This window comes from Onthophagus taurus, chromosome 11 (genome assembly GCF_036711975.1).
Source record: "Onthophagus taurus isolate NC chromosome 11, IU_Otau_3.0, whole genome shotgun sequence".
Classification (NCBI taxonomy): domain Eukaryota; kingdom Metazoa; phylum Arthropoda; class Insecta; order Coleoptera; family Scarabaeidae; genus Onthophagus; species Onthophagus taurus.
Window position 1 is genome coordinate 28515876 of NC_091976.1, and position 15289 is coordinate 28531164.

General features: G+C 35.0%; 1 protein-coding gene across 9 annotated transcripts in view; it reads right to left on the minus strand.

The window, feature by feature from the left end:
* Nucleotides 1-15289, minus strand: part of LOC111423732 (Src homology 2 domain-containing protein sprint) — a 138977-nt gene that overhangs the window by 29666 nt on the left and 94022 nt on the right. Inside the window, exons 1-2 of one of the 9 annotated variants that reach the window (XM_023057042.2) lie at nt 12261-12416; nt 3511-3746 (exon numbers count right to left, since the gene is read on the minus strand). The exons of 7 other annotated variants lie outside the window; for them this stretch is intronic. In XM_023057042.2, coding sequence (XP_022912810.2) covers nt 3511-3713 — 203 coding nt within the window. In that variant the 5' untranslated portion in view covers nt 3714-3746; nt 12261-12416. Of the gene's footprint in view, nt 1-3510; nt 3747-12260; nt 12417-15289 lie in introns of those variants that run through there. One more of the 9 variants, XM_071199912.1, reaches the window with a different exon arrangement.

Here is a 15289-nt window from a genome sequence, read left to right on the forward strand (position 1 = left end):
GTTATATGAAATTCCTAGTATAATTTATAACTTATAACAAAAACTTTCCGATTTCTATTTATTTTTAAACAATTTTAAAGTGATTTTGTACCGATTTGTACATGTATTGTTACATTTGTACACTTTTTGTACAATTTTTAAATTTGTACCTTTTTTGTACAAAATTTTTGTACATTTTTGCACAATTTTTACATTTGTACAATTTTGTACACGAATTTTTACATTTGTACATTTTTGTACAATTTTTAAATTTGTACGTTTTTTGTAAAAAATTTTTGTACATTTTTGCACAATTTTTACATTTTTGTACACGAATTTTGTACAATTTTTTTCATTTATACGAATTTGGTACACGCAATTTTTCAACTTGAATAGAAAAAAGAAATAGAAGTAATAAAATTAAATTCGAAGCGTATCTGGAATTAAAACAGACCAATTAACGATCCAATTAGTACCAATTGAAGCGAAACAACGCGGCGTAAGCAATTTTAATTTAGCGAAAGACAAGAAGTTAAGCGGGAAACGAACTCACGCGATGCTGATGAATAGTAAGCAGAGGAGTCGGTTTTAATGTTTTATTAGGGACTGGATGAGTTTTGTGCTCAGTAAATATTAATCTGAACAAGGGTAAAATCGGTCTGGACACGACCGTAGAGGGTGTTCAACCCTCACTTCAACCGTACGGAACAAAATAGCACAAAAAAACTAAACGAAGAAAAAAAAAACGAGAATTTCTTTTCTAACTTATAAATTAAAAATCCTTGAGAGAAATCTATTCATCCACTATTGTGTAAAACCGTTGTATCAACTATCTACATATATATTATTAAAACGAGAAGGTCGTTTATTATTCATTCGAATCTCGTCGGATTCGCACTTGAATGGAATACTCAAAACAAATAGTGGGGGAGATTGGTTTTATTATCGGATATTTACACTTAGAACGAGAAAAACGTTTTGTTCATTTAACACGCGAAGGTTTCTCACGAAATCATAACATCCTGCCGCGACACAAAGCCGCATACTATATCTTGTACGGTATGCAACTTATGTCGTTTCTATTGTACCGGAAACTGAATTACGCATATGTACCATTCCATTCAATGGCATTCCTAAAATGTTTCCACCCTCACTTGGCATCCTATACACATAATTTATATCTATGTAGTGAAAAAAAAAATTGTCATAATGTACATAACACATTGTGTGGTTTTAAAATTTTCTTTCAACGAAAAATCAATTATTAATTAAATGAATGTAATGAAATGTTAAAGAAAGATAATTAATTAAAGCAACCTTAAAGATTTAAATCCGATAGAATGTGATATTCCGAGTTATTTACAAAACATCGATTGATTGGATTGATAGCTGAGTAGACGAATTTGCTTGTTGGACAAACATACGTTGGTCAATACGAAAAAATAAGTCTAAAAAATTATTAAAAAACATTTACAATGTATTTATGGTCAAATACTGCCCTCTGTGTCGGAAACATGGTGAAAAGCATTGACAAGTAGTGTAGAACAAGCACTCTAAGCAGTCTAAGTTCTAAACAATATAGTTATGTTACAAAAAAGGTTTGCTATATTTTTTATAGTCCAAACTGTGGCCTGCCTCGGTAGCCCAGTTGCCTCGTCTTCTAAATATCGTACTAATATTGAAAAAAGTATGTTTGTAACCACTTATACCTCTCCTGCCTCGACTGCGTAGCAACCTCGGTTTCTAAATAACACATTTGCATTAAAATGGAGATGTGCTGTGTTACTCATGGTTAATACTCTTCTCTGCTACGACTTCCAAATAACATATCAGTACTGAAAAAATCATTACTGCAACTTAATAACCCATTTGCATTAAGAAAGTTCATGCTATTCGTGCCTCTGCAGCATAGCAACTTCGGCTTCTAAGTAACATATCCGTATTATAAGAGAGACGTGGCTGCTTATTGACACACTCTCTACTTAGCTGCCTCGGCAACTTAATAAACCATTCGTATTGATAAAAAAATTGCTGTTTCTTTTAAGATCCAGCCTCGGCTTCTAATTCGTATTCAAAAAGATATATGCTGTAGTTTTTAATGGGAAATAGTCTCTGTAGCCGCGGCAGCTTAGATCTCTCGGCTTCTAAGTAACATATTCGCATCACAAGGCACATTTGCATTAAAATAAAGATGTGCTGTGTGAGTCATGGCTAATACTCTTCTCTGCCTCGGCTTCCAAATAACATAGTAGTATTGGAAAAATCATTACTGCAACTTAATAACCCATTTGCATTAAGAAACTATGTGCCATTCGTGTCTAGGCAGCATAACTACCACAGCTTTTAAGTAACACTCGCATTACAAGAGAGACGTGCGGTTTTTTATAGCAAATAAGTTTTATTGCCTCGGCAGCTTAACTACCTCGGCAACTTTATAATCCATTCGCATTAAGAAAAAGCTATGATGTTTTTGATGATCAAGTATCCCTTCGTGCCTCTGCAGCATAGCAACCTCGGCTTCTAAGTAACATATCCGTATTATAAGAGAGGCGTGGCTGCTTATTAAAAGACTCTCTACTTAGCTGCCTCAGCAACTTAATAAACCATTCGTATTGACAAAAAAGTTGCTGTTTGTTTTAAGATCCAGCCTCGGCTTCTAATTCGTATTCAAAAAGATATATGCTGTAGTTTTTAATGAGAAATAGTCTCTGTAGCTTCAGCAGCTTAGCTCTCTCGGCTTCTAAGTAACATATTCGCATCACAAGACACATTTGCATTAAAATGGAGATGTGCTGTGTGAGTCATGGCTAATACTCTTCTCTGCCTCGGCTTCCAAATAACATAGTAGTATTGGAAAAATCATTACTGCAACTTAATAACCCATTTGCATTAAGAAACTTCGTGCCATTCGTGTCTAGGCAGCATAACTACCACAGCTTTTAAGTAACACTAGCATTACAAGAGAGACGTGCGATTTTTTATTGCAAATACGTTTTACTGCCTCGGCAGCTTAACTACCTCGGCAACTTAATAATCCATTCGCATTAAGAAAAAAACTATGATGTTTTTTATGATCAAGTATCTCTTCGTGCCTCAGCAGCATAGCAACCTCGGCTTCTAAGTAACATTCCTCGGCAACTTAATAATTCACATGTATTGACAAAAATGATGCTGATTCTTTTAAGATCAACTCTCCTGCCTCGGCTGCAACACAGCCTCGGCTTCTAAGTAACACATTTGTATTCAAAAAAAAAGATGTGCTGTGCTTTTTATGGGAAATACTCTCTTCAGCCTCGGCAGTAATAGCTGCCTCGGATTCCAAATAATCGGGAGAGAATCAGAAATGGAAGGTTTTTATCTTGTTTGGAACATTTTCACAAAGAGGAAAAGAAACTAGCTAAGAGATGATTAATTATTTATACTTTGGCGTTATTTGAGGATAAAAGGAGGTTCAAAGTAACAATAAAGGTTATTTTAAGTATAATTCTTTTAAAGAAAAAAAGTTTTTATCAAAAATGTTTTTTATCATACCGTGGTTTGAAGTGTCCAAGTTCACCGTATCGTTTAGGAAATTGTACAGTAGATGGAGTACCACACCAGCTCCTTCTTTTATTATCAACGGAAACTGTCACGTTGGTAACAGGGCTGAGGCAAAGGCTTCCCCTGGCTCTCGGGAGCCCCGTGTTGTTATTGGGGCTCCGAAAACCGGAGTTATCGAGGTTTTCAGGAAGCATAACGTCACATGATTATGACGGCGAAGTTTTTTCCTGTGAAAAAAATGTTTTTTGTAAGGATTTGGGGGAGGTTCACAAAAAAATAGATAAGAACGAGTTTTCGATAAGAACGTAACTGCTCAACTCATTATCAATTTAAAAAAATTAACTTATACAACATCCTATTGTTATTTCTTAGTAATGCTTCTTTGTAATTGTTACAGAAACATTTTAAAGTAGAGCGCGAGAATCGTCGTCGTTATTATTGGCTTCTCTAATCAACATGACCTTGTTGTATTACTTACTTTCAATTTCAGCTCGTTTCGATTTGTCGAACAACAAAACCATTAAAGCGAAACGCTCGATCGATTTTTCTGAACGCGGTTTTGTTCGGGAGTTTTATTAGTTTCGGACCAATTTTCTCTCTCTCGGGCTTAACAAAAAGGAAATTTCTCTTAAGAACCCCGAGGCTTGTAATCAAACCGAAAGTCGCCGAGATCTTAATTAAGGTTGAAACAACATTTTTCTTTTTTTTTCTGCGTGCTCTTCCGATATTGCCCTACCTATCCTTTTGTTAGAAAATACACTTTTACTTTAATAGTAAAAGGAGGTTTTGTGTCTTATATAAAAGATGTCGCTACTATTTACAGAGACCCTTTACAAATAAACCCTTTTATAAATAAACAGTGGTTCATTTCATACAACGGCAGCTTTCAGTTTAATTATAATTCCGGTTCATAATCTCAAGTTGGAAAGCGAGTTGGTAACTGTCCGCTATGAATTATGTGCTTGAGGGCGATATATCTTAAGATATCGTCTTGAATTATACGTGTTTGCAAGATGATATTAACAATATTAATTACTATAATTATAATTAATAAATTATTAATTTTATAGAATTTAAATTGAATTTATTATGGTTATTCCTACATATCGGGAATTTCATATAACTAACAATATATGCATTCATATATTATATTAACTTGCATATAATTATAGTTACGAAACCACAATCTAACGCTAAATAACAATTAAAACTAGAACTAACACTAGAACTAGAACTAGAAACATTCGGGTTTAGCCGCACGTCTCTCAAGACGGTTAAACCCGAATGATTTTAGTTCTAGGTCTTGTGCTAGTTCTAGTGATAATGCTAGTGTAGCCGTGCGTCTTCAGACGCACGGCTAAACCCGAATATTTCTAGTTCTAGGTCTAGTGTTAGTTCTAGTTTTAGTGCAATAAAAATATGCAACATAGTGATCTCTTATGCTAACTAGTGCTACCTACCACTATCACTAGAACTGACATTAGACCTAGAACTAGAAACATTCGGGTTTAGCCGCACGTCTCTCAAGACGGCTAAACCCGAATGATTCTAGTTCTAGGTCTTGTGTTAGTTCTAGTGAGAGTGCTAGTGCAATACTAGAACTAACACTAAACCAAGAACTAGAAACGTTCGGGTTTAGCCACACGTCTGTCAAGACGGCTAAACCCGAATGATTCTAGTTCAAGGTGTTGCGTTAGTTCTAGAGATAGTGTAAAACTAGAACTAACACTAGACCTAGAGCTAGAAACATTCGGATTTAGCCGCACGTCTCTCAAGACGGCTAAACCCGAATGATTCTAGTTCTAGGTCTTGTGTTAGTTCTAGTGATAGTGTTAATGTAAAACTAGAACTAACACTAGACCTAGAAGTACGTAGAACCTAGAACAACCCCAGGACCTAGGTACAAAGGTACCTAGAACTAGAATCATTCGGGTTTAGCCGTCTTGAGAGACGTGCGGCTAAACCCGAATGTTTCTAGTTCTCGGTTTAGTGTTACTTCTAGTATTGCACTAGCACTATCAGTAGAACTAGCACAAGACCTAGAACTAGAATCATTCGGGTTTAGCTGCACGTCTCTCAAGACGGCTAAACCCGAATGTTTCTAGTTCTAGGTCTAATGTTAGTTCTAGTGACAGTGTTAGGTAGCACTAGTTAGCATAAGATATCAATATGTTGCATATTTTTATTGCACTAAAACTAGAACTAACACTAGACCTAGAACTAGAAATATTCGGGTTTAGCCGTGCGTCTAAAGACGAAAGACGCACAGCTAAACCCGAAACTTTCTTCTTCTAGGTCTAGTGTTAGTTCTAGTTTTACACTTGCATTATCACTAGAACTAACACAAGAGCTAGAACTAGAATCATTCGGGTTTAGCCGTCTTGAGAGACGTGTGGCTAAACCCGAATGTTTCTAGTTCTTGGTTTAGTGTTAGTTCTAGTATGGCACTAGCACTATCATTAGAAGTAGCACAAGACCTAGAACTAGAATCATTCGGTTTTAGCCGTCTTGAGAGACGTGCGGCTAAACCCGAATGTTTCTAGTTCTAGGTCTAATGTTAGTTCTAGTGATAATGCTAGTGTAAAACTAGAACTAACACTAGACCTAGAAGTAGAAAGTTTCAATATTTCTAGTTCTAGGTCTAGTGTTAGTTCTAGTTTTAGTGCAATAAAAATATGCAACATAGTGATATCTTATGCTAACTAGTGCCGTCTACCACTGTCACTAGAACTAACATTAGACCTAGAACTAGAAACATTCGGGTTTAGCCGCACGTCTTTCAAGACGGCTAAACCCGAATGATTCTAGTTCTAGGTCTTGTGCTACTTCTAATGATAGTGCTAGTGCCATACTAGAACTGACACTAAACCAAGAACTAGAAACATTCGGGTTTAGCCGCACGTCTCTCAAGACGGCTAAACCCGAATGATTCTAGTTCTAGCTCTTGTGTTAATTCTAGTGACATGTTGCATTTTATGTGGGACAAAATATACCTACTTACTTCGTCCCACGTAAAATGCCCTGGTTTCTATGGAAATATATTTTTGTATATTACATTTTAAGTGAAATCCACTGTATTTTATTTTGGTGACCAGATGAGATGACAAAATCTTAATAATTTTATAATTCAAAAACTCAAGATTTATAAAAAATTTTCTCCATACAAATTGAACCGGATTAAATCTCGGTGGATAACAAATCTGAGGAGTTGAAAGTTAATGAGAAAACCTGGCCTCTCAGAAGAGATGAAAGCATTAATTTCGCTCGAGACTTGTGGATATTGGAAAGCCGGATCAGGGAACGATTCCTTTGGGTATATGCTTCTTGTTCCAGACAATGTATCCTTCAACAAAGTTTCCACCTAAATTGTTTTACATGAATCCATCACCATTAATTCACAAAATCTCGTTTAACGTTGATTACAACTCAAAGTAATTAAAATTTAATGTCTAAGTTATTCAATCAATTTCTTTTGATATCTATTGTATTTTGTGACCGGTAATATTCATGTGTGGTGAGACGTGCATTCCATAAATATTGGTTTGGATATTCTGTATGTCGCTATGGGAGTTGTCGACGGTAACTCCGACCTTTGATGTCCCCTTTCGCTGTGATCAACCGCAGGGATACGCCTCTCCAACCCCCCTTTACGCGGTAGCGCACGGGGGCTGGTTTCAATTTCAAAGGGGGCACCTTTTGGTTATATGCTTGATGCATTCGAATAAAAATTCTATTTCGCGGCCTATAACTCTAAACTCGGTGGTAGACAAGAATTTTCTATGTTGAAAATTCGATTATTAAATTGAATTTGGGGGATACAACATTTTAAATGATTCAATTTTTGTATCAAACAAGTTTAAGGAATTTAATAATGTAATAAAAATAAAAAAATGAACCCAACTTTCTTTAAAACATTAAGGAGAGGCAAAAAGAGGATTCAAAATGATTTCGATCTTTTTGTCATATTTATGGATTTCTTAAATATGTTGCAAAAGATACAAAACAAAAAGGAGTAACTAACTCTTTTTCTTAATGTGTTTTTTCTGGCTAAAATAATTAGCTAGAAAAATAGTAGCAAGATAAGATCAAGAAACCAAATTTTCCTTTTGTGCAGAAAATATTTTATGTGGCATCTTTCTGACATCCGTAAATATTTATGACAAAACGTTGTCAGAAAGAATTTTGAAAAAATGCAAAATAACCCAAATTTGGTGATGATCCAAAGGTTTATGTCGAAGTGAAATCAAAGTTTTATTGATAGTTATTTGGGTTATTGCTGAGTGGATTTTTCCAATGTAGCTCATTCCTAGTAGAAACCATATTGATCATCATGCAACATGTAGTCCATTTGGTATTACTCCAATTTATCATCACAACCCAACTCTTGAAATTTCCCAACAACCTAAACTTAACCCATCATATTTTTTTAACTAGAAGCAATTTTCAATTTTCAAAAAGCAATTCTGGTTAATTCTGTCATCTCATTTTATAACCTCGATTTAAAAATCCGCCATCTTATTGCGAAAAACCACAGCCGCGATGAATGCACAATGAATGAGAGAGACAACTTAATTTACCACCTATAGCAGCAATACCTTGCTTCCAAAGGATCATGCTACCAAACCACAAGGAAGACCTAAACTCAGGTAGGAGCTAGAAATTAAAGGACAATTGCACGGAATGAATGGAGAAGGAAAGTTTGGGTCTACAGATGATAGTGATGACTAGGTTCTTCTGGTAAGATTTAATTTATAATAGTGTATGTATTTTGCAAAAATTAATAACTACTGTTTTGTTAGGATTCGTAAGAAAATTGTTTCTAGGTCCTAATTTTTAGAATTTCCATAGAATTAATGGAATCTACTTCAATGAAAACAATTAGGAAACATTAAAACTACTTCTGCAACCCATGGAGAAGATTTAAAGAAATAAAGTTAGATGGATACGAATGAGATAGTTAACGTGCCAAAAAAAAAACAAGGAACAAAGAAAAAAGCAAGTCGTGAGATTACTATTGGAGTTGTAGCGGATAAAACTATATCATAGAAATGTCAGTGGAAGCGCAGAAAAGGATAAGCGGGATATGCTGAGACTAGTGTTAAAGGTATGTAGTTGAATTAGAGAGGAAAGATATTGGTGAAGATGGCGTCTCGATTAAAGAGAGAAAATGTGAAATTAGACAGCAATAAATACAATAACGCGTAGCTGGAAGCAACAAATGAGGTTGGAACAAAATTTCTAAATGGTTAGGGTTCTAAATAGATTTTTGTTGAATGATGAATCTGCTAATATTTGTTGCTAACATTGTAAAGGAAAAAAGTTTACATAAAATACAGATGTGTTGAAATATCTAATGAATCGTGATTTAGACAAGAAAGAATTTATGGATGACCAAAGAAGTGAGGCGAGAAACATTAAACCCGAGTCTGTTTCGAACTTATATTGGAAACTTAGGTGGAATGTTAAAGATGGAGTATAATTTCAGCAATAGGGGGCAGTTGATAGTAGTATGGAGAAGGTGTGTGCAGAAAAGTTGGCGGTGGTGACAAGCAAGGCTATGAACTCGAATAATTCGCAAACCTGCGTTTTACTTTTTGAGATGACAGTAGGAATAGAGCTAAAATCGGCCAAAGTTGGACCAATTATCTATTTCTATAATGGCAGAGATTTGTTCAAAGAGATACAGAAGTTCAAAGTTATTCAACATCAACTATTATATAGACATATTCTCTCTGATCAAGTCTCAGAGAAGATCTTACCAGGTCCATGTAGAATTGGACGAAGCTATCTTAACATGTTTTGGGTTTCCAATCAGTAAAATTTTGTACTTTAAATTAAATTGCAAACTTAGATATTCCAGACGTGTCTGAATCTCTTTTCTGATACTTCCCTGTTCCTGTTTAGTGGACGACTCTAGCTTCTGTATCTATTTCTCTTTAACAGAGTTTGCGTTCTGCATCTATTTCTTTGTAACAACCTCATATAGTATATAGTCATTTGGGTTATTGCTGAGTGGATTTTTCCAACGTAGCTCCTTCCGCGCAGAAACCGTATAGATCATCATCAACATGTAGTCCATTTGGTATTACTCCTACAATGTGCCAATTTATCATCACAACCCAACCTTTGAAATTTCCCAACAACCTAAACTTAACCTATCATATTTTTTTAACTAGAAGATTTTTCAAAAAACAAATCTCGTTAAGGCACAGAATAACCAGAAATGAAAGAAATGAACCATAGGCGCGATGAACGTACAATGAATGAGAGTATAGCAGCAATACCTTGCTTCCTCGCAACAATATGGCGCCAGATTTGGCAGGATACCGACAGTGTCACTTCTGATTATTCTGTGGTTAAGGTGTCATAAGTTGGTAGAGTCTCGTGCAAAGCCATTAGATGTTTTTTTTGATTAATTAGACTCATCTTTGCCATTAAAGTTCAAAAAGGTTGTTTCATTTCCATAGAGGCGTCGATTTATCACTAAAACAACAAAACCATCCCAAAATCAGCTTTCTGCTCGGCAATAGCATAATCATTGGAGTCTTTCATCCGGACCAAGTTGAAAAGTGATTCAATCTTAGTTTCACTCCTGATCGGCTTCTTTGTACAAGCAACATACGTCATCTAACCATCCTTATAAACGTCGTGCTTATTTTATGTTCCTATAATTTGAGCTTAACTGGGTTGGATTGAGTTATCTATTATTGTCTGCCTTCCTAAGAAGAACTTTTCTATATCCGATCCTTTCAATTCTCGTAATGGCAGAGAATTTGTTTAAAGAGATACAGAAATACAGAAAAGCTTTTCAAAGTTATTCAACATCAATTGTGATGACAATAGATTTTCAAAATAGCAGCCATTAAGTCGTATCGTTATTCTATCTGATTAAGTCTCAGAGAAGATCTTACCTATCAAGTCTGCTAATCCATGTGGAATTAGACAAAGCTATCTTAACATGTTTTGAATAACTCCTCTGAATCTGATCCTTCTAATTCTCGTGATGTAAGAGAATTTGTTCAAAGAGATACAGAAATATAGAGAAGGTTTTTAAAGTTATTCAACATCAACTATGATGACAATAGATTTTCAAAATAGAAATCACTAAGTAGTATCGTTATTCTTTCTGATTAAGTCTCAGAGAAGATCTTACCAGGTAAACTATCGAATTTGCTGATCTATGTGGAATTAGACAAAGTTATTTTAACTTGTTTTGAAGAAGTCTTCTATTTCCGATCTTAGTTCTCGTAATGGCAGAGATTTGTTCAAAGCGATATAGAAATACGGAGAAGCTTTTCAAAATTATTCAACATCAACTATTATATAGAGATATTCTCTCTGGTTAAGTCTCAGAGAAGATCTTACCAGGTCCATGTAGAATTGGACGAAGCTATCTTAACATGTTTTGGGTTTTGAGTCCAATCAGTAAAATTTTGTACTTTAAAATAAATTGCAAACTTAGATATTCCAGACGTATCTGACTCTCTTTTCTGATTCTGCCCTGTTCCTGTTTAGTGGCAGACTCTGGCTTCTGTATCTATTTCTCTTTAACAAACTTTGCATTTTACATCTATTTCTTTGTAACAAACTCATATTCTGTCTTTGTTATTCTTTAGTAATCTTACGTTCTGACTCTGTTCCATTACATTGCACAGCAACTTACTCTATATCAGCTTGTGCATTTTACGAAATTTATTAGACTTTACATGATTAACTATTGTGTCCAAATCGTCTTTGTTAAAAACTTGTAGCTGTGAAGCTTTTAATCTTAAATCGCTTAAGTCACCCAAGGACAAAAGAATTTACTCACGATTAACAAATTCTTCAGTAATTTATCACACCTTGCAGTTTCATTGCGTCAAATTCACTATGTGGTAATCAGAACATTTAAAAATCATCTTGCAATGGTTGCAGTGACGACACGAATATATCCCAAGAATTGTTCAAAATGTTTTTTTGCTCGTGTCTCAACAACTTGATCTGTTTAATTTAGGATTCTTCGAATTGACTGAATCATTTATCTCGTGGAGTTATCGAGAAAATCCGTATTCTTATAAACAACAATGGTTTCAAGCATACAATCCAGATCGAAGTGAAAGCATAAAAGCTTTTATCAGTTGCCAAAAACTTCTTAGGGAAGAATCACAAAGTTGGAGAGATTTAGGGATGACGTGGATAATAATGTCAATTATATTTTTAGGTTTATCATAATGATACCATTAAAATAATATTTTATGAATTATAAAATATTTAATGAATCATTCAACTAAATCCAACTAAATTTAAAACATAAAATCTTTAAATAAACAAGTTCCTTGTACTTATTCTTATCATAACATAGGCGATAATGAATATTGAGCAGTTACGTTTTACCACAAACTTATCTTATCTAAACCCAAATAAAATTACCTAGACCTTGTTTTTCAAGCACATGATTGAAAAGTTATCGACAGTGAATTATTTGTACGTAAGAGGTTTCTTTTTTATTTTGTGATAAAACGACGCGTGCATAAAAAAATGATTTAACATCGTCAACAAGAAAATAAACAAATAAATAGGACTCCCAAGTGAGTCACTAGTTGTCCGATAGCCTTCGAAACAACCCGAAGAGGAAAAAGTAAAAGTCGTTTCTCTTAAAAAAAACCTTCTACGTTCTCGGCAACAGCAAAAAACCAAATGGTACTATATTTGTTTACTAGTTTATGATATAATTGAAATAAGGTAAAAAAAAACATTCTTACGTTTAATCATGTAATGATAACTAATGAATTCAAACGCACACACTTTACTGCTAATTAATCGACCGATTTTAATAATCTTTTAATTTTTTTTTTCTTTTTCGATAAAGAGAGAGTGCATCGAAGTCGAACACGAGCGATGGTGATTCTCTCCACACGACTGACGGTAAACTGAATAGACTTCCACAGTCGCCTTCACGTAAAGCCTGACGCTTGCTCAATGGACGGTGGTCTGATGCCGTCTTTCTTGCGCTTTCAACCCGTCTCTATCGCACCCCCAGACGGTATTACGAGGTACGTGGAGGGCGTCGCGACGCTTCTGTAGCGGGATCGCTGGACGGCTTGTCCGTCGTCCGGTGATAACGCAGATTAGGGTCTAATTGATGGCGTTTAATACCAACTCGATAGAAAAGCGGACAAGAAATTTCATTTGAAGCTAAGAAACGAATTCTTAGAAGATCGATTGGATGTTGTAGCGCGAATTGAAAAATCTCGGTGATTTATCGGGGAGTGGGTGGTAGTTTTTTTTATTTAGAAGATTGAATGAGATGTTTATAGAAGGAAAGCAAAAAAATAGGTTAAGCTGATTAGAAAATGGGAATAAGAGATTTATTGGATCGATTGGATTTTAAGCTTTTAAAATGTCGGGATAAAATATTAGTTTTGTGATTGAACTTTACGTCATCATTGCAAGTATGCAACCAATATCACAATATTGGTATTGCAATACGCGATTTGCATATTCAGATATATTCATTGTTATATTGGTTGCATACTTGCAAAGATGACGTCGGGTACGATAATTAATTAACACACTGTATTTATATCTACATCTAAATAAGGCAGAATAGTTTTGGATTGATTATGAGAAGTTGTTAAATCAAGTGTTATTGACCCAGTTGTGAATGTGTCATGAAAGTGTCATGTCACGCAATGTGGAGGATCTTAACCAACGATTTTCATGGACTGCGCTAGTGCTGTGTATAAAACAATTTTGGGTGAACCATGCTTTGCAAAAAAACAAATACTCCTCCCGATCAAACAGAAGCTAAGCTCTAAACAGTCTTTTAATCCGAAGTTTCTTATTATTACTGAAAAGTCTGCCTCACATAACTTAAGAATTGCAAACCTAGCTCAGAGAGAGGAGTTTATGGTATTTGCCCAGCTACATTTTAAAATACCAGATTTGCCAAACCGATCCTCTAAGTGCTTGGAGACGAATCAACGATTTCTTCCAGCTCTATATTTGCAATGGCAATCTTAGTGTCACGATTATGATGCTCATTGTAATGTTGACACTACTTTCTCACAAATAGAATTTACTACTACGATGGTAATCGGTACAAACAAATCGATAAAACAATTTCGGGTAACCAACCATGCTTTGCCAAAAAACAAATACTCCTCAAATTGCTATTAAAACTTCCAGATTAAAAAGAAGCTAAGCACTGACAAGTCTGCCTCACATAGCTTAATAATTGCAAACCTCGCTCAGCTACATTTCAAAATAAGTGCTTGCAGAGATGAATCAACAATTTCTTCCAGCTCTACATTTGTAATGGCAACCTTAGTGTCATAATTATGATACTCATTGGAATGTTAATACTGTGTTCTGTCACTAATAGAATCTACCACTACGATGGTAATCGAGATTATCAAGTAGAACAATTCATTATTTTCTTGACACGTTCAATTTGGATTTAAATGGACCGTAGGAATACCACACAGGTCTTAGACATCACTGTAATGAAAGAATTGATGATATCATCTTGCTCCCAGAATGAACATAGCTCACATTCTAGTACCACTGCAATTTTCCAATGTGTTACAAACACAAGCAGCGTAATTAGATCCCTTTGTCGCATATAATGGACTTCATTACGTTGTTTGATGCAATCCAGCAACTTGACAAAGGAAGATTCACCGAAAACATATTCAAGAATAATATCCAACAAGTTGCGTTGGGTTGGACAATAAACCCAAGTTGTTGATGTCAATAAACACCAAGAGAAAAACTCCATCAACAGTCCCTATGAAGACTAGAGACATACCTGGAGAAATTAGATCCATGCAGAGAAAAATGTCGAAGAAGAGAGCCCTACTACAACTTTGCACAGTTACATATCTTCAACGGATCTATTCAGTTACATCACAAAACTAACTATTTAATCGTTCCAGCTCATGTTAAGTATATGCTGATTAAATGGCAATAATTATTATATCATGAAGAATTTATCATGCAAGAAAGAATCAGAAGAACGCTGACCCGACAGCTCCAAAGAAGTACTAAGGCTAAGATAACTAAAGGCTTAGATGGTCCTCATATACTATATCACCAAAAGCATTATTTGTGCCAATTGATGCGTTACAGCATCACTTTATGTAAATATATAGATTTTTGTTATATTAAAATCAATGCAACAACGTTTCGATCAATCGGGTGCATCATCAGGCGCGACTACAAGTAAAATGTTATATCTTGAGGTTCAATCAGAATGTTTTGAAGTAGCAAGGTATAATTAAAGCTTACGAAACCGTAGGGTATCAAGAGGTGATGTTGAACTGGTAGTTCTTGTAAAATTGAGGTTGGAATGATTAAAAAGTATTTAAAGCCTGAGGAGCGGGTTGGGTTGGGTTGGGAGATTTCCTAGCAAATCTATTCCTCATAATGAAGTTGGTACTGACTTTATGATACATTTGCTGTAGATGAAGTGTGATTTTTTTGGTTCTCTTCATCTTTAACAATTCTTTGATTCGATCGACCATTTTAATAATCTTGATGTTTTTGTATAATCACGAACATAACTGAGTAACTGGAATCAAAATATACTGCTTAGGCCCACTTTTACCACGTTGATAAATTTAACCGATAGATAACTACCATGGTTATAGCGGTTTTAAGCGCTCTCATTAGCTAAGGCTCACTTTTACCATCTCTTGATACATTTATCTGATAGATAAATGCAACTCTTAGCCAATGAGAGCTCTTAAAAGAGCTGTAACCATGGCAACTATCCCCTAGATAGTTTATC